The sequence below is a fragment of the Phyllobates terribilis genome, unplaced genomic scaffold (assembly GCF_046119375.1).
Source record: "Phyllobates terribilis strain yellow unplaced genomic scaffold, ASM4611937v1 Scaffold_11__3_contigs__length_659146591, whole genome shotgun sequence".
In the NCBI taxonomy this organism is placed as follows: Eukaryota; Metazoa; Chordata; class Amphibia; order Anura; family Dendrobatidae; genus Phyllobates; species Phyllobates terribilis.
The window spans coordinates 476,399,277-476,419,349 of NW_027362771.1; the positions used below are offsets into that span (position 1 = coordinate 476,399,277).

General features: G+C 41.6%; 1 protein-coding gene across 3 annotated transcripts in view; it reads left to right on the plus strand.

Annotated features, from left to right (window-relative positions):
- Positions 1–18,575, plus strand: part of ANKDD1A (ankyrin repeat and death domain containing 1A) — a 40,409-nt gene extending 21,834 nt beyond the window's left edge. For all 3 annotated transcript variants that reach the window (XM_073653395.1, XM_073653397.1, XM_073653396.1), the window contains 10 exons: positions 2,957–3,055; positions 6,459–6,557; positions 7,888–7,986; positions 9,371–9,469; positions 9,698–9,796; positions 10,995–11,093; positions 11,175–11,270; positions 11,383–11,584; positions 11,978–12,109; positions 14,007–18,575. In XM_073653395.1, coding sequence (XP_073509496.1) covers positions 2,957–3,055; positions 6,459–6,557; positions 7,888–7,986; positions 9,371–9,469; positions 9,698–9,796; positions 10,995–11,093; positions 11,175–11,270; positions 11,383–11,584; positions 11,978–12,109; positions 14,007–14,068 — 1,086 coding nt within the window. In that variant the 3' untranslated portion in view covers positions 14,069–18,575. The remainder of the gene's footprint in view (positions 1–2,956; positions 3,056–6,458; positions 6,558–7,887; positions 7,987–9,370; positions 9,470–9,697; positions 9,797–10,994; positions 11,094–11,174; positions 11,271–11,382; positions 11,585–11,977; positions 12,110–14,006) is intronic.
- The last annotated feature ends 1,498 nt before the right edge of the window (positions 18,576–20,073 follow it).

Sequence of the window (20,073 nt, forward strand, 5' to 3'; positions counted from 1 at the left end):
CCAGCCAGACTGACAGATGCAGCTGTACTGAGCAGTGTGAGATCACAGCAGCAGGCCGGACACCGAGGAGCTGTCAATCAGGCAAGATGAGCAGACGATGAGTAAACTGCCATTCTGACATGGAGTTTCACAGTAAATACAGCATGTTTATCAGGTCTAAGTGAACTATTCAGTATCATATGCAGTTTGTATTGGGAAATTGGTTTACGAAATCTTAATATTTAGTGTATAGATTGATCTTCATGTCAAGATTAAGTGACATGCATCTGATTTGGGGTTTGCAAGCAGTAGCAATCAAAATAAAAATAAATGACCATGAAGGCAGTAGTGTCTTTGATGTTTTTATAGATTGCCCCTTTAATACCATAACATCCTATGAGAGATATATCCATCATGAGTTGGGTGCTATTTCCTGCACCATGATGGTTATGACGATCCTGTGAGTACTGTGCACATTAGTCATGAGATTGCAGCTGAAGCCCAACTGTAAAACAGAGCCACTGCTGGCACCAGAGTTTCCGCTGATGCCTGCAATTTATCCCTTTTTTAAAATACTCTGTTCAATAGTTACCCCAGCATTTAAAGTTTTTGACAGAAGGAGTAAACTCCCTCTGTTTGTTTGGCCATTGGCTCCCTGCGACACAATTGCAGGTTGCCAATGGGTTACCATGGCAGCCAGAGATCTAATAATCAGCCCCAAGTCTGTAATCTGTATCTGCCTACTGGCCCATGTCAGACTCATGGCCTAATAGGCTGTTTACCAAACTAACAGGCTGTACTGCTTTGGAAAACTAGATATTCCACTATGTGGCCCTCAGGAAGCCAAGAAGCAGTAAAGCAATGTTTTGAGGTGAGAATTTCTTTGGATGCTCCAGTATACTATGTATATATATTGCTCGTGTGCACTATTTTGTGGATCGTGTAAGTGATCAAATGACCGCTGAATCAAGTCCCCTAGTGGGACCGAAAAAAATCAATAAAGTATCAGGAGCCCATCTCCCACACAAAAAAAATATATGTATATAATATATATTACACAATTCCTCATACAGCTATATATCAATAGAAAGTAAAAATAAAAAAGTTTTGGTACTTTGGATACACGGATGAAAAATTACTCAGTCGTTAACTTGGCTGTGAATCAAACAGGCCTTGTCGTTAAGGGGTTAATGATGTGCTCTACACATACAGCATGTCTTGTTGGAGCTTGTATACTTGTGACTACTTATTATTTCTGCTGGTTTATACATGCCGTTCGGTGGTCATTTAATAGCTTGCGTAGACAGGCCAACCAGAATTCTGCACACAGATGATAGTGCTGCCGAGAACAATGTTTTTGAAGCCGGCTAAAAATCATGGCACCCAATGAGTCTAAGGGTTAGACTCTAACCTATTCATCAAGGTGATTGCCGGCCTGTTTAAAATATGTGATGGACGGGAACAAGTGTTACTAGGAACGCGCCTGCCCTAATTATCATGCAATTATCTAAATCCAGTGTTAAGCCCCCGTCTCACATAGCGAGATCGCTGCTGTGTCACTTTTTTGGTGACGCAACAGTGACCTCACCAGCGATGTCGCTATGTGTGACACTTTGCAGCGATCAGGCCCCTGTTGTGAGGTCGCTGATCACTGCAGAATGTCCTGGACCTTTTTTTGGTCGTTGCCCTCCCGCTGGTCAGGACACATCGCTGTGTGTGACCAGCGGGACCAGCGATCAGGCTGGTAACCATGATAAACATCGGGTTACTAGGGGCACACGCGCACCTAGTAACCCGCTGTTTATCATGGTTACGAGCCTGCTAAAGTGAGCGGTAACCTCCCTCTCACCGTAGCAGAGTGCTAACCATGATAAACAACGGGTTACTAGGTGCGCGTGTGCCCCTAGTAACCCGATGGTTACCAGCCTGCTCCTGCTTCAGCAGGCTGGTAACCAGGAGCAGGACATCGTGGAAAGATTCTTTCCACAATGTCGCTGCTCCCCTGATCGTTGGTGAGCCTGCTTGTTTGACAGCTCACCAGCGACCACATAGCGACGCAGCAACGATCCCTGACAAGTCGTATCGTTGTCGGGATCGTTGCAGCGTCACTAAGTGTGACGGGGCCTTTAGTAGCAGGCCTGGAGATCACTGAGTATTTACTCCATAAAACCATTGTAAGCCAGAAGGAGAAGTGGCTTCAGCAGAAGCATTGTCTTCTAAGGGCTCATTCAGACGTGACTATTTTCCACGTATGAGAAACACGGACTGATTATTTCGATCAGACTTTGATCAGAGTGAGGTCCAAATGTCATCAGTTTTTCTCGTACGTGGAGAAAAAAAAATCTCCTTCTCCTTTCTGACAGTTTGTGAAAATTGGACTGCACTCTGATGTCATCAAAGTGCAGTCCAATTTTTTTTCACTGACCCATAGACTTGCATTGAAGATTTTTGATCCGACGCTCAGATCAAAATCGGACATGTCTAAATTGAACGTGTGCTATCACGGGTAGCACTCGCACAATAAAATCGGATGTGTGAACGAGCCAGATAGAGACTGTAGGCGAGTTTACACTCCATGTGAAAGGATTGTCTCCATAGGTCCAGTTCTCTGACTTGGAGCCCCTGAGTATACTGGATCAAATATATGTGAAATGTCAACAGTTAGTAAGCATGACTTATCTAGCTGCACACAGAGCCAACAGGTCCATATTACCTGCGGCACGCCACTTGCCAGGGTATGGCGCCACTGCAGGGCACGGAGCAGTAAATCAAGGCTTAGATGGGCTCAATTACACACACTACTTTACCTACATTTTGGGTTATGTTATATATATATTTTCTTAACATTTGTAAGCTTTTTGAAGAATAAATTGCCATACTTGGAGCATGCTGCTCTTTAATACCATTGTCCAAGCCAAAGCAATCTGTCTCTCCTCTGTACAATATATTATTACCGACACTTCTCCTTCTCTTCTAGCTGGGGAGGACGGCGTTTCACCTGGCGGCTGAACATGGGAAGATGGAGGTGGTGGAATTCCTCATAGGGTCTGGCTGTCAGCATAGCCTAAAGGACAAGGTATCCCTGATGTAGGAATCCAAGCAATCAAATCAGACAGCTTTATCCAGATTCTAATGATTTTTTTCATTATGAAAATAGTATTTGCTTTCATCATAATGCAGTAAAAAAAGATCTTCAGTACAAATTATTCGCTGCAAAGATTGCAGTATGAAGAAAGAAAAAAAACAGCACAAAAAATGGTGACGGACCCAATAAATACAGTGATATCGATTTTATTACAGGAATATATACAGGTGACAAAGCAAAGTCCCACATACAGATAAAAAAAATAAATTAAAACCACACAAAATCCCCTCAGTCACATATAGATGATCAGCTGGAACTATGACCTCAAAGCCCCCTAGTAATATGGGGTAACCCACTATAATGTACTGAAAATGCAACAGTCTCTCAGGCAACAGTTCACACGTTCAGTATTTGGTCAGTATTTTACATCAGTATTTGTAATCCAAAACCAGGAGTGGAACAATCAGAGGAAAAGTATAATAGAAACACGTCACCACTTCTGTATTTATCACCCACTCCTGGTTTTGGTTTACCAATACAGAGGTAAAATACTGACCAAATGCTGAATGTGTGAATGTGGCCTAAGAAATGAGAGCAAACCTAGAATATAAAGAGAAGGTGACATTTGTAATACACCAGGGGCTTATGAGATGATCCTGGATAGAAATATAATAAATGATATCCTACATATGTAACAGTCTCGTAAAACCGGCATATGGGGGGGTCTGGTTAGTGGATGAATAGTGGAAGCCATGGTCTTCTATGTTACTGGGGGGGCTTTAAGACCATGGTTCCACTCAAGTATCCACTCACATCACCTATATGTGATTGAATGGATAATGTGCAGTCTTAAAGGAAATCTGTCACCAAGTCTTAGTCACATAATCTGAGAGCACCATAAAGTGGGGACCGAGACCTGGATTCCAGCAATGTGTCACTTACTGGGGTGATGGCTGTAGTTTTGATAAAATCATTGTTTTTCTTCTAGATTATCATTAGAGGACTAGTAAACCTGTTGCTATGTAGTCCTCCATATTCATGAGGTCTGATTGGCAGCTTTCTGCCTATGCACAGTGTACACAGAAAGCAGCCAATCAGTGGTGTGTGCAGAGTTATACAGAGCTCAGCATTCAGAGAACTGCTGGATTTGCAGCAGAGAAAGCAGTGATTTTATCAAAGCTACAACAACCAGCCCAGTAAGTGATACATCAACGGAGTCAGGGTCTCTGTCTCTAAATCATGCTGCTCTCAGATGAGCTAGCAACCAACTTGTGACAGATTCCCTTTAAATGTTTTTACCTGTATGTGGGAGTTCTGTGTTTTCCTCATATATTCCTGTTCTCTAATAAAATCTATATCATTTTATTTATCCAGGGAGCACATTATTTTTGTACTGCCTTTTCTCCTCAGTACCAGTTTTTTGTCTACACAATATGTTGTTTCTTACAAGGAAGTCCGGACTCATTTATGCGTGTAACTAGGCATTTCTTTTTACGGGTAGAAATCCAGGGAGAAAGTATGAACTTCAAAGGAAATGGAGTCTTGCTTTATCAGGGGTGGAGTGCTGCAATTGTGCCAGACCTTTACCTCTACCTCATTAATGGCCATGATTTACAACACTGATACATCTCCTAGTTCTCCCTGATTTGCTTCCACAACATAGGTACTTTAAATATATTGAGATTAAAATATTCATTATTAGCAAAAATATATCTTTTTTTCCTTTTGATATTAGTAGTTTGTTTTAATGTTAGAATGTGTAGACTGGACCTTTTTCCAGTGTGTACGTTCTGTTATGTGCACAGGGGTGTAAGGGGTAATATTTCTTGTATAGAGCGTTATAAGGAGTCTTATAGGCCATGCAATGCTACTCTGGGAATTTTAACTTTGCAAATCACCTCTTCAGAGAGAATGAGAACAGGAACTCTAGTGCCACCTATTGGAAGTAGCCAAACCAGAAAGTCCATTTGCATACATGTGTTTTGGAGTTTTTGCCCCTCATCAATGCAAAGCAGGAATACTGGTTTGGTGGGTGAGAGGCCTGTAATAGGTGGTCTAAAGGGTAATGTATCCCTCACACAGCAAAACCAGTTCTCCTGCTTTGCACTGTGTCTGCAAATGGAGCTCCTGGTTTAGCTTCTTATCCTAAGTCATGTGGTAAAGGTCTTTAAAGGGAACCTGTCAGAAACCTTTACACCCCCCACTTCCCAAACTATTAATATGCCTCTTGAGAAAGCGATCTACACTGCGAAACGCGCGTCGAGGTTGCCCTCTTTCCACCACCATGAACTGCCCAGCTCCTGCCTATATCCCTGGTTAAGGCCCTCTGCCCGCTCTCACTTTATACACTGCCATTTGTTATTACCTGATACTTTTATCATCTCTCCTGTGGCATATTGGGCACTTTGCTCTGCATTACCAATGGAACAGGGATAGACTGCTGTTCAGCTGTGACTCTTTGCATTTTGTGTTTGTGTCTTCTTTATCCATATGATCAATCTTACATTTTATGTATGTGTATTTAACTCAATAAAACAGTTTCGTTATACCAGTTAAACTCCATGTTCTCCTAGTTTTACATATTAATATGATTATGTAGCTCTTTCAAAGTTAGCCTAGTCGATACCTTTATGGGCCCCAAAGCACTGCTCCAGCAGAGAGATATTGGGTTTTGAGGTTCAGTCTGGAGGGGCATTGGGGAGTGACAGTGCACTTACCGCTCCTTAGCCTTCTCCGGTACACTGACAGCTGACCTGTCAATTAGCCAAGGTAGGGTGGTGCTAGTTTGGGAATATAGCCAATGCTAAGGAGCTGTAAGTGCATCGTCACACCCCAATACATGTCCAGAGTTAAGTTCGAAACAAAACTGGAAAATGCATAAATGGATCGACAGGGTTCTCTTTTAAAGGGCTACACAGTCATAGTAACGGTTTGAAGGGTGGTTAAAGTTTTTGACAGGTTCCCTTTAAAGCCCCGATATTAAATTGCTACTTCCAATAGGTGGCACTAGAGTTCCTGTCCTCTTTCTCCTGCATGTAATGTGCACAGACAGTTTGCTCTTGGCCTTACGTGTGAGACTGGTGTGTGCGCGGCCCTAACACTACTTCGGCTTCCACTGTCACTACAATAATAACGTCTCGGTGATGGCTGTATTCTGATGCCTCCATAGCTGTAACATATTGCAGACCTATTTAGTGACCTCCACATTTAATGTGGCAAACCATGATAACTGGACTGTAATGGTTCTCCAGAACTCAGCTTGGATCACCATGGGACTCTATAAATACAATAACTGCAGGTTTGGGACCTGCGGCCGTAATCCGGATGTGGCCTTTCACATTGTAAGTGACAGAATTCACATTAGATCTCCCTCGGTAACATTTCTGTATTGCAGGAGGACCACACAGCCCTGCACTTGGCAGCAAAGAGCGGCCATATGGAGGTTTTACAGAAAATAGTTGAAATTGGAGTGGAGCTCGATGAGAAAAACCAGGTAGGTGGGGAGAGCTCTTCAGAAGTAGAGTTTTATAGGCCGTTAGTGCTCCCATTAAAAAAAGCATGGTACATACCTCTATAACATCTCCATATAAAGTCTAAGACTATATTCACGTTTTGCGTTTTTGCTGCATTTTTTTTTGCAGGCGAAACCTGCTCTCTTGGCAGTAAAGAAGCTGCTTAAAAAAGCAGGTTTTGCTGCGTTTTTCTTGCTGACAGTTTAGTGCCTGTTGTAGTTTTCTGCAGCAAAACCTGATATCTGACTTTTTGCTGCTTTTTTTGCACCTAATCATTGCTTTCTATTGGGTGAAAAAACGTTGCAAAAATGCTGAAAGTGACATGCTGCAGTTTTCAAAAACTCAGCAATTTTCCAATTGAGTCAGGAAAAACCCAATGTTTGTGCAGGAGATTTCTGAAATCTCATAGCTTTTGCTGGTAGTGTAAAACGCAGCTTTTAATTTGCATAAAAAAATACTGCAAAAATGCAACATGTGAACATAGCTTAAAGGCAGCCTCACATGCACTAGGAATTTCTGCAATTAAAAATCTGTTTTGTTCATGTGATTGGTGTTGTACCTGCAAACCCTATTAATGAATGGACCCGTTGCAGAAACTTTTGGCGAGGGGGACTATACCCTATTAGAGAAGTTTATTTCACTGTAGTCTATGTTGGCTGTCCTTCAGACATGCCCATGTGGAGCATACACAAGTCAGAACTCTAAGGGGGCTTTCACACTACGTTCTCCACCACGTTCAGTGGTCCATCAGGGTTTATGTCAGAACTCCCCCTCCCCCCCCCACAAAACGGGATTCGGGTGTATGCACCGATGGGGCCATTGACTATAATGGTGCAGATGGAGTCACTGTGTGCTTTGCCGTGCATCATTTTCGGGCGTATATGCCTACTGAAGGCGGAGACCAAGACATAAACTGCATCTGGGTGTCAGCCTCCATTAGATGTATACGCCCAAAAATGATGCACGGCAGAGCAGACTGTGACTCCATCTGCACCATTGTAGTCAATGGCCTGGTCGGCGCATACACCCGAATCCCATTTTTCAGGGGATTCTGACGTAAGCCCTGACGGGACCACTGAACGTGGCGGAGAACGCAGTGTGAAAGCACCCTTACATGATACCAAGAGGAATGCATAAGTGTATGGATACAGAGATGCACAATGGTGCTCCAGATTGCACAGTCCCAGTAGTGGCTTCCTGCTGTGAGATTTCTATCCTTTTACATGCGTTGCGTGCCTTATTCTAGCGTTCCTATGAGTTATGACGGGTCAATCCAAGCTTCATAATCTGACGTTTTGTATTGATGAACAGGAAGGACTGACCGCCTTACACCTCGCTATAGAAGGGGGGCACTTTGACTGTGTCAGAATTCTCTTGGAAGCTGGATGTGACGTCAATATGCAAACAGAGGTGAAGCTTTCCTTCAGGGATATAATGCACAAGAAGGCTCTTCCAAATAGATTTAGTGTTTAATAAATGAGGGTTTTGTTTCAAACTCTGGAAGTCTGTTCTTTTCTAATAAGGCCTTGTTCAGATGATTGCATCTTCAGTCCGTGTGGAAAAACATCACAGCATTCACTAGGCTAAATTTTTGTGCCGAACTCTTAATAATGAATAATTGCTATAGGCTGCACTAATAATCTGCAGCTGTACTACGTCCGTAATGCACCGCAGCACCACTCTTAAATGATCTGTACACAATCACTTAATTTTCCAGGGAAACACTTTTTTCCTGCCAACATTACAGCCGCTTCATGTGAACACAGCCTTATAAATTATGTCTGGTTCAAATGTGCCTTGTCAAACTAGAGCGACCCTGTAGGTGAAAATAGTTATGTCATTAAATATAATGTAAGCCAATTGCAGAAAGTAGCAAACTGATAGACAGTTGTGGCTGCAAAATATGATAGTGGGTTTTTTGATTTAATATGTTCAAAACAAATAATTATTTAAAAATGTTAGGTTCAGGAGTTGAAAATCGGCAAGTACAATTAAAGGGGTATTCCCATCTCCAAGATCCTATCCCAATGTGTGGTAGGTGTAGTAATAATAATATTAGCAAATGCCTTAAATTAGAAATGTATAGTTCTTCTGATAAGTTATGTCTCTTACCCCATGTGCAGGGCATTGCAGTTGCTTAGATATCTATGGTTACAACCACTAACAACTAACTGTCACTATATGAGTGGTCTTAACCATGGATACTTAAGCTACTGCAATGCCCTGCACATGGGGTAAGCGACATAAGTTATCAGGAGAACTATACATTTCTAATTGGAGGTATTTTTAAATATTATTATTATTACATCTACTACATATTGGGATAGGATTTTGGAGATGGGAATACCCCTTTAAATTACAGATATTTCTATCAGAAGCATGCCCTAACTGTGGGTAGTTTTTGAATGTAAAATGCCAGTGTAAATGTGCATGTTAATACATTGCATGCAAATTTTCCTGTATACTGTATTTTTCAGGGCACCAGAATAGACCACAGCTAGGCCTTGCAGATCTATGAATTCAGGAATGATAAATTGCTGGAGTTTTATTTATTTTACTCACTTATATAGCGCCATTAATTCCACAGCGCCTTACAGACAATATCATCACTGCCCCCATTGGGGCTCACAATCTACATATTCTGTCCACTCTGCTCTTATCCTATAGACTAATCTCTCACTTGTGACTTTTTCTGTTTAACCTGTATAATCGCCATCCTTCTTATTCTCAGAAGAGTTTTTTGCGTTACCTTTTATAAATGAGATTAATACAATCCTTCCTTATTGGGTGACAGAAGGGAATGAACGCTCTTCATTATGCTGCTTTCCACGGACTTGAAGACATAGCCAGGATGCTCATTGACGCAGGAATTAACATGAATGCAGTGAACAATGTAAGCTCCTGAGACGTGTCATGTTGTCTTTGCACCTTAATCATTATCACTTTGGCAACTTGATGGTATAAAAAGACGATTTTAAGGGGATTGTCACAACACAATGTATGACGTTATCGTTGCAGAGAGCTACTACAATTAGATGGGCCACTAGGTCGTATATCAGAATGCAAAGATTAAATCCGTTTTCACAGTTTTATCCACCAATAGCTGATTTTCTTATTCTAGCAAAAGTCAACCGCGCTTCATGTATCCGTCCTACAGAACTTTCCCTCCATGGTAAAGCTTTTCATTGACTGCGAGTGCGACCTGGACATTACAGATCATGTAAGAGACTCAGAAGTTATTTATGCTGTGCTTTTATTCTATGTAATGAAATTATATTCATTTTGTCATTAAATAAGGGGAAAAAAATGTAATTGTACTCCTATACCCAAGTAGACATCTAGCACATTGTGAAATCACCATCCTGCACTCACACATAACGCCTACCTGTGTCTTTTCATCAAAATGTAATGCTTTGTGAAATAATAATGCATAAAACTGTGGCTAAAAGTCCAAACAAAGGATAGTGCGAGACCTGCAACACCTCAAAAATTGGCAATAAAAGTTCATAAATGCTATTTGTTCATATGTCTACCTGCAGATATACTGTATACTGCCACACTCCATGATACAAATGCTGGTAAATGTTCAACTCAAAGAGATAGGGTGGTCTGTGTAGAGGCAGGAGGTCATTATGTAAATGATCTGCCTGCTCCTTTATAGGTTGTGTCCACTGCTTGGACAACACCTTCTTAAATGTCCGAGAACCCAGAGTAAAATAAGAAAAGCTAATACGCCCTTTCCACTTCAGTACTGTTCCAGCGATGTCGGTGCGAGGTCTCGCAGTGCTTGTGTGACATAAGCACTGCAATCAATCAGGGGTCGCAATTGGCTACTGCTCATCAGTATTTTGTCATAGTGGACATCTTCTCTGACGAAATACTAATAGTAAAGGCAGCGGCCACTGATTGTTATGACACGTGAGTGCTATAGCCAGTGTCACACGAACACTTCGAGATCTAGCGCCGACATCACTGGAACAGTGTTAGTGCTGGAGGCAAGTATAAGCTTTTTTTTCCCACTATTCAGCTGAAAATGCCTCTGGTGTCCACTGGATGTAAACACATTGAGCGGAGCTACCAAACAGCTCTATTCAGTGTGTAGCAGCCGCTGCCAGCTACTGCAGAACAGCTTGTATTGTTTTTAATAGGAGCTGTTTTCTGCTGATTGGTTGGGGTCAGATATACTCACCGATCTCCTATTGATCACCTATCCAACATATGGGGTGATCAGTAACTTCTATCTGCACTGGACAACCCCTTTAAACATTTTGCAAACCCTGATATGACTTGTCCATATGTGCTACACCCATACTAATACCTCATAGGAATTCGTCTGAAATTGATCCATGTCCACATTATTTCTGGTGGCTAGAACAATTATATTATTGCTGTCTAGAAAATGTTTTATGTCTCTCCAGAGGCTGCAAACTCCTCTCCATATAGCGGCAGAACATGGGCGGCAGGAGATGGCAGAGATGATCCTCATTGCTGGAGTGAATCTGAAGTTACAAGACAAGGTACAATGCTGATCCTTAGTTTTACGTGAAGGTGGACTTTAAATAGTTGCCACCATATAACAATTGTGTTTCTCTTTCCAGCAAGGAAAGACCTCCCTTGATGTGGCTGCACGAGGGAATCACATCAACTTGGCAGACATGATTATCAAGGCAGATCGATTTTACAAATGGGAGAAGGTACGCAAGGAATATGTGCCATGTCCGTATCATAGTGTCAGAGCAGACTATATTCCCTTATATCTTGTAGGCAGCAGCTTGATCTCTCTGCATGTGTTCTCTCTAATGACAGGACAATTTGAACAGTGATTCAGACTCCTGGGTGGCCAGACACTTGACCCTTAGGCAGGACCACCGTCTTGAGACTCAGCATATCCGCTCTGTTATCTGGAGACTTGCAACCAAATACCTAAAGCCCAATGAGTGGAAGAAGCTGGCCCAGTACTGGAAATTCACAGATGCTCACATCCGGGCAATAGACCAGCAGTGGACAGGTACAATCCCTGCTACTTAGAAAATGCCAATACACACTACTATTTAAAGTATCCTTAAATTAAGATTAAAAGTAATGAGATTCACTTGGCAAATGATATTGATGTCCTATCCTCATAAGTTTTCAATACATGACATGATCTGTGCCGGTACAAATACGCGGCACCTCCACAGATGAGCTGTCTTTAGCTCTGTTGACAGCCCAATGTAAACGTTAAAAGCAGCTGCACTCAATTCATTGTGTAGTGGCTGCTGCCGGGTGCTGCAGATCAGCTCCTCGCAGTCAAAGAGTCACTAAAAGTCACACATACTCGATCCTGTATACATGAATTGTCATGTGTAACATGACATCAATCATCCTGTGACACCGATCGTACGTGATCTCTCTGTCCTAGGGACCAAAAGCTACAAGGACCATGGACACCGGATGCTGCTGATCTGGTTGCATGGAGTAGTGATGGCTGGCGATAACCCAGTGAAGGGATTGTATGAAGGACTTGTTGGCATTGGGAGAAGAGATCTAGCAGGTAAATATTATCATTTTTACATTTGATGCTAAGTGATCCTTTCTTTTCTACATAGGACCAAGGCACATTTTATCTCACGCAGTAAAGTTAGAGATCCTTATGCCGGGTTTACACCATAAAATCTTACACTGTAAGACGATTGGCGGACGTCTCATGGCCCGTTTTTGCCTGCGGACCACAATTCTACATGCACAGAACAATCATTAATACGATCATTCTGTGCGCTTAGAATATCATGTTATCGGCAGCACGTGTCCAGTTTGTACAGGATGATGTTTGCTCTTTAGACGGGCTGATAGGAACAAGCATTTTTACTCTCATTCCCCGTTTATCGTCTAACTAGGCCATCATGCCATATATTTCCAGACCTGGTACAAGTAGTAACGATATTTCTTTTGGCACGAAGTGGCCAGAGATGGACTGTGGCTATTACTGAAGTAGAGGTGCTGGCTGCTTTAGTAGAATGAGAGGCTCATGATATAAAATGTGGTCATGGTACATTGAAAATGTATGCTACTTTCTAATATACTTTGTTTCAATTTCTTACTGTATTCAAAACAATTGCATGCTGTCCGTACAAGACCAGGATATGTTGTCAGTCTCTAAGGCTATGATTACACGTTCAGTATCTGGTCAGTATTTTGTATCAGTATTTGTAAGCCAAAACCAGGAGTGGGTGATAAATACAGAAGTGGTGACTTGTTTCTATTATACTTTTTCTCTGATTGTTCCTCACCTGGTTTTGGCTTATAAATACTGAACGTGTGACCGTAGCCTAAAGATGAATGTTTCCACTCACTGACAGCTTTAGATCCACTAGAGATCAGTGGGATCATTTCTGCTTAGTTGCAAAATGAATCTGTCATGGATGCTTCAATCTCAACGGTCTGCTCTAGGGTACCCACTCTCAATTTTTCTATTAAGAAATGAAGAGATAATATAGCAGGGTCCCCATTTAAGTCCTTAATTTAGTAGACAGATTGCATGTTCGCTATGTAGAATGTCTCTTACCCTAGAAGACCCAACATGTCCATGCGGTATATAGACAGCCCATTGGAACTGTGTAATGCTTAGTTTCATCTAAGGTGGCGCTGCAGAGGACTAGGGCGTGTTGGGTATCCAATTGGTTCTGATTCGAAACCTGCAGAAAAATCCCTTCCTGTGCTTATTTTCAGTCTTTTGAGCATCTTTTAGCCACATTAGGTTTCCAAAGATGTCAAACAGTTAAAAGGAGTGAGCGAGTCGTCTTTCAGGCGTCCTCTGCTCCGAACGCGCTCTGTACTTTACATTGCAAGTCAGTGGGAAGGCTCAGAAGCCACAATGGTGTTTTGTCAGTGTTTTTGCTTGAAAAAAACACGAGCCGTTTTGTTCATTATTGAACGGAGTTTTTTAAAAAAAAAATGCCACAGAATTACTGGCGAAAAGCTAAAAAAAATACTGCCCGTGGTCAAAAACTTCCAAAAAGTGCACAGGAATGACTAAAAAAAAAAGATGCTACAAGAACAAAATACCTGCGTTTCTTGAGGGGTCTTCCTCTTGAAAAAGCTCATCAGGTTGTCCTGCCTGAAACAGACGTCGCGTGCACATTCATTCCCTAATGTGACAGATTGACATTGATCGCTGGGGCCATCTTTTCATCGGGGCTTTTTGTAACACATGGGGATCATCCTACTCTGATCATTTTCTCTCTGCTTCCAGGTCTCATACAATACTTCTCATAGGTGAGGAGGCCACATTGTGTCTATCCATTATTGAATTCTGCTTTCTCGTGTATAAGATACACAAGGATACGACTTTGCAGCAGTCGCAATAGTAGTAGCAATAAATCAGACCTGCTATTAAAATAGCTGTCATTTCCCGTAAAAACTCATCTGATCCATTTATTTATTATCCGCAGAGAGTATCAGAAAAAAGGCGAATGCTGAGGATTCTTCCCCAAAGACTTGTGCTGCCATGTAACCTTCAGGAATGACCCCACTACCTGCATACAGACTACAGCGTGGTCTACAGCACTATTACACCAAGGGCTGATGATTCTGTATCCAAATACAACCCCTGCCGTGCCATTCAGAAAGCCAACCTGAGCATATGGGACATCCCTCAGGAGGGGGACACCGTCCTAAATTGTGACACCACTGCAGGCCATCTTCTTCATATGCATAGCACACCACTGGTGCAATACTGGGGCTACAATGTGGACACCCTTGCCAAGATCAGATTTTATAATTCCATTTTGTATGCACAGGGTGAATGACGTTTTTTACCTACAGCACATTTGTGTGAACGAGGAGTAGTTGGGTGATTTTCTATTCCAGAGTGTTTTCTATGTGCTCGAACCTGCAGGTGTGAAGTGACGGGCAGGGTGACTGCATCCTACACGTGCCACTATATTTGTGTACATTTGTGATAAATTTAAGGGTCTTTGTAATAATTGTTCTTTTTAACCTTTCTTAAAGAAACTTAAATCATTTTATATAAGTCATTAAAGCATTTTATTAAGATGAATGGATCAACCAGAAACCTTTCATACCAGTCTCTACAATACAGGAGGTCAATATCTAAGCAACATCTTACATTGTCCTGCCACTATCCTATCCAATTCTATGCTATATCCTTCACTGTCAATCATTCGTATAATGTTAAAGTGAATCTTCGCTTGTTATCATCATTGTCATTTTTAGATCCAGAATAATGCACTGATCATTTTCTTAATATATCTCTATTGCTGCCGGAGGGTTTTTTTCTGATACAGAGCTCCAAATTATTTATAATTATTATTTATTATTATAGCGCCATTAATTCCATGGCTCTTTTTCATGTTTAAAAGGTATATACATAGCAAACAACAAGTACAATAATTTGAACAAAAGCGAGTCAGCGACTGGTCCAGGAGGAGAGAGGACCCTGCCCGCGAGGGCTCACAATCTACAAGGGATGGGTGAGGATACAGTAGGTGAGGGTAGAGCTGGTTGTGCAGCGGTATGGTGGAGCGAGGGTTACTGCAGGTTGTAGACTTGTCGGAAGAGGTGGGTCTTCAGGTTCCTTTTGAAGGTTTCCACGGTAGGCGAGAGTCTTATATGTTGGGGTAGAGAGTTCCAGAGTAGGTGGGATGCAGTGGAGAAATCTTGTATGCGATTGTGGGAAGAGAAGATAAGAGGGGAGTAGAGAAGAAGACTAGGTCACAGATATATGGAGGAGACCGGTTGTGGATGGCTTTATATGCCAAGGTTAGAGTTTTGAACTTGAGTCTCTGGGCGATGGGGAGCCAGTGAAGGGATTTACAGAGAGGAGAGGCCGGGGAATAGCGGGGGGACAAGTGGTTTAGTCGGGCAGCAGAGTTTAGGATAGATTGGAGGGGTGTGTGAGTGGTAGAAGGGAGGCCACAGAGCAGGAGGTTGCCGTAGTCGAGGTGGGAGATGATTAGGGCGTGTACTAGGGTTTTTGCAGATTTGTAGTTGAGGAATGTGCGGATCCGGGAGATATTTTTGAGCTGGAGTCGGCAGGAAGTGGAAAGGGCTTGGATATGAGATTTGAAGGAGAGATCAGAGTCAAGCTCCAAATCTCTCGCATAGGTAAAGAATTAAATAATAATTTGCTGGTTTCCTGCAGCGCCACCTAGAGAATGATGGGGGATTTCATGCATAAGTGCACCAGTTACCTCCTTATCGTCCTCTAGTGGTGGGTGCAGTTTGCCAACATGTTAAAGGATTAACTAGTGTGAAAAAAAAATCAGTAGCCCGTGCTGTAGAACCAAATCTTTTCCTTCACCAATCCAGTGAAGATGCTCTGTCGATCCCCCGGTCTTTGTTTAAAAAAAAAGTCAGAATGTGACCACTGCAGCCAGACAGTGACCGCAGCCTACATGTGTCCTACTGTAATGACTGCAAAGCTCAGCCCAGAGTCATGGTACCATTATTAACCGCACACATGAGAGCTGGACTTGGCTGAGCTATTATGTATTTTCAATGGGGAGATGGGAGAAAGCTGCTGCCAAACTTTTCTTTTTTGCCCTGAAAACAGAAGGATTGGGTGTTGACTTCCAAGTTACCCAATCCTTGTCTTCACCAACATAATCTGTTGGAGAGTCGGATGGGTCTCCATGATCAGCAGATGATTGCTCCGTCCTGCTGAAATCAGCAGGTTCAGACGACTTTTATCTAATGTTTATTGGAGTCCTTTAGTTTATTCCCTTTCTGGTGAATTTAGAACGTTCTATTGATAAAACGGAGCTGCAGCCTTTATATAGAGAAATTAAGAAATTAATCTGCACATAAACTTGAACATGTTTGGATGAAAAACACACAATGATGTTTAGGAGCGGACATTCACTTTAATGTAATGAAGAGAGATTCGCACTACCGTCTTCCAGAGTCCAGTTTGGAATGATGATGCAGGGACCTAATAATCGTAAGAGGCGCCCAGGAGTCTTCTGACAGTCAGAGTACGAAAGTTGGCGCTGGAAAATGGAAGTACAAATCTTTTTGCTCATCTCTAATATTCAATCTGAACTTTAGGTTTCAGACAGACACAATTTCACCAGGTCTGGGCTGTACATGTTAGAGAAGCTTTAAAGGGGTTTCCGAACAAACAAAGTTTGTTTTAATTAATAGATCTTGGAATAGTAATAACTTCCACATTTGGATGTGTTTTAAAAAAAAAATGTTCCTGTGCTGAGATAATCTTATAAATGTGCCCCTGCTCTGTACTGTGTAATGGCTGTGTCTGTGCAGGAACATGGTCTGATCATACCACATCTCCTGGGCAGGGGAGGAAGCAAAAGAGTATATAGAGAGGACAGCAGGGGATCACAAATAATTGTTTGAGGCAAAACATTTTTTAAAAACCGAATCGGCTGTGATCCCCTGCTGTACTGTCTGTATACTCTTTTGCTTCCCCCCCTGCCCAGGAGATGTGGTATGATCAGACCATGTTCCTGTAAGGTCAGACACAGCCATTACACAGTACACAGCAGGGGCACATTTATAACATTATCTCCGCACAGGAACTGTTTTTTAAAACGCATCCAGTTGCGGAAATTATTATTATTTTAAGATGTATTGATTAAAATCATCTTTAAAATTAACTTTGTTCATGGTAAAACCCCTTTAAGGTTCCTTTCCAATCTACCTATGTGACAATAGTACAAAAATTTTAAAAGAGCCCAAGTCATATTTTATATGACAAAATTGTGAATTTAGACCGTATTTGACTTAAAGGGGTTGCCCTCTTTAAAAAAACCGTTTGCTTGCTGGCTCCGTTCATGGTAATAAAAACAAAGCACTTTACTTATTCTCCCGGGATTGTTTGGCTGCAACGATGACATCACATTGACAATGGTGTAGCTCTGAGCTCACGCCTTTTACATTGGCAAAGCCACTGAGCTCAGTGATTGGCTGCAGCGCTGTGTCTTCGATGATTATGCTTCGGCTGCAGAAATCACCGGAGATATATCGCTGCACCCAAGGAGGGTAAGTAAAGTATAGTTATTTGTTGTTTTTTTTTTTACTGGCAGGCAAAAGATTTCTGAAAGGGGACAACTCCTTTAAAGTCATATAGAGGGAAATGTGTGGAAAATAAATCTATTCTATTGTAATTACACAGAGAAATTCCTCAGTTTTATTCTTTATTTATAACAGCATTCAATCATAATAATACTTTATAAGATTAGTGATATTCTGCCCTATTATCCCTGATTACTTGCTTCAGCATTAAGTGCAGAATATTACTCGGCATCCTTTGTATCTGTCAAGCACTTGTGACTCGATGCTATTTCATAATATCAAAAAAATCTCATTTCTAATGTATTTTTGACCTGCAGAAAGCAGGAGTCCAAACTGCCTTGAATAATACTTTGCCTTCGTGCCAGATGTGACAAAAAACCCTTGGTGCTTTCACTGAGCCTCCTGACTCTGTGCTGACACTATGCAAATACTTCCTAAGCGGAGCTCAGTGGATTCTGGCAGAGCATTTACCCCAGGACATGCACGGACATAATGTCTGTCATTAACTAATATTTAACCTTCTAGATGTAAAATAATTACATGGTATTACGCTAGAAATAGATATGTAGCGTATATAGCTTCCCATTGTATCAGGTTTTACTTGTCATTAATTTATTCAGTTGTTGTGGTCAATGCATTAAAGTAAACCTGCCAAAGACACTCAGACGACATTGTGTACCCCAGGTTTGGTTACAGGGGTTGTCCACCTCATGACAATTTTTATTTTTCCTTTCAATGAATGTCTTTTGAGTTAAAATCATCAGTTTTGCAATTTGGTTTCATTTAAAAAATGTTGCACCATTTGGCTATTACTGGCTCTTTGTTTCTCTGAATGTTCAACTTTGATGTGGTCTGTGGTCATAAATCAGCAAGGAGGAGCTCAGAAAGTGATAGGAGTCACAAACTTTCCCTTTGGACCATCAGAACCAGCTCACTGGCGGATTGTTGCTTTAAACCATTGTGCAGCCAGCAATTGATCGTGTAACACAGACTATAGAAGGCAAATGGGGCAAAACTTTTAATGAAACCCAATTACAAAAAAAAAATTATTTTTAGCCAAAAATGCATGCATTGAAGTAAGAAGATAAATTGGCACTAAAAATTGAAAACCCTTCAAATTATAAAATCAAGCAGCAAAACCATGAAGCACAGAACTGTGTGTATGGGAATTGTGCGACACCATCCACATCCCTAGAGTCATTGGATTTCTGTGTTATGGACGTGTTCTTCCCATGCTGTGCTACGCTGGAGACATAATACAGCCATTAGCAGGAGGCCTTGGGCTATGTTCACATATGCAGTGTAACATCTGGAAAGATCCCAACGAAGCCTGACATTGACTGATCATGAGATCTGTTGGGGCATCATCATGGTTTCCTTCATTTTGACAAGCAGTAAAGTTCTGCAGGATCATCCTGCTCTATTCTTCCTGTCTTTAAAGCACATGTGAACAGGCGTTTGTTTCGGCTTTTTACTCCAATGGTGAAGTGCACTTGAAGGTATTTTCTCACCCGCTGCTAGTGAAGGGATCAGTAGCCATCCAGTCCACACCAGGGTTGCGTCTATAGTGTTAAGAGTTCTTCATCTATATCCTTGATGTTCACAATTAACACATCACTGTGTTCTATAAAATTCTAGAACACTAATATGGAAGAAATATCAAGTATTTTATACAAACAAGCCAGCTCAAAGAACAATGGTTCTGTCAACTCCACCAATATATTTATTAATGAAATAGAAAATATATCATTCAGCAGACCTCGGTGCTGCTCAGTAAGAGGGGTCCTGCTAAAGGAGGAGGTTAACACTCTGCTTCTATCATTTGAAGGGAATCTGTCAGCAGGTTTTTGCTATGTAATCTGACTACAGTAGGAGATAGAGGCTGAAACCCAGAATTCGGGGATGTGTCACTTGTAAAAGTGCTGTTTACTAACTGTGAAGGATTTATCACTAAGACATCATTAACATTGCTGGACTACATCAGTCCTGTGATAAGCAGCTCACTGTGTCTATGGACTTTGTGCACAGAGAGCCTGGTGTGGGCGGGGTTAGCTGTGGTGTGGGCGGGGTTAGCTTTCTCAGCTCTGCTGCATTCTAAATCTTAAAGCTTTGATTCTGTCAGAACGGCTGCACCCAATAAACTAAGTGATACATTGTTGGATTCAGCTTCTCTTTGTCTACATCATGCTGCTCTCAGATGAGGTAGCAAAAACCTGCTGACAGATTCCCTTTAAGCTACACCACTTCATAAGTGTGAGACATTGCATAATCCACTGGGTCAGACTGCGCCCCTTCAGCTTTATATTGTGTATCACACAGTCTTGTATGCAAAAAAATGTTTTGTATTCAAAAAATTGGATGATGGGTAATCATTGTAAAGTTACAATTGCCAAGGCGTATAGATAAGGAAACTTTCTATTTGTACAGTGTCATTCTGTTAAATAAACCATACCTTGACAAACA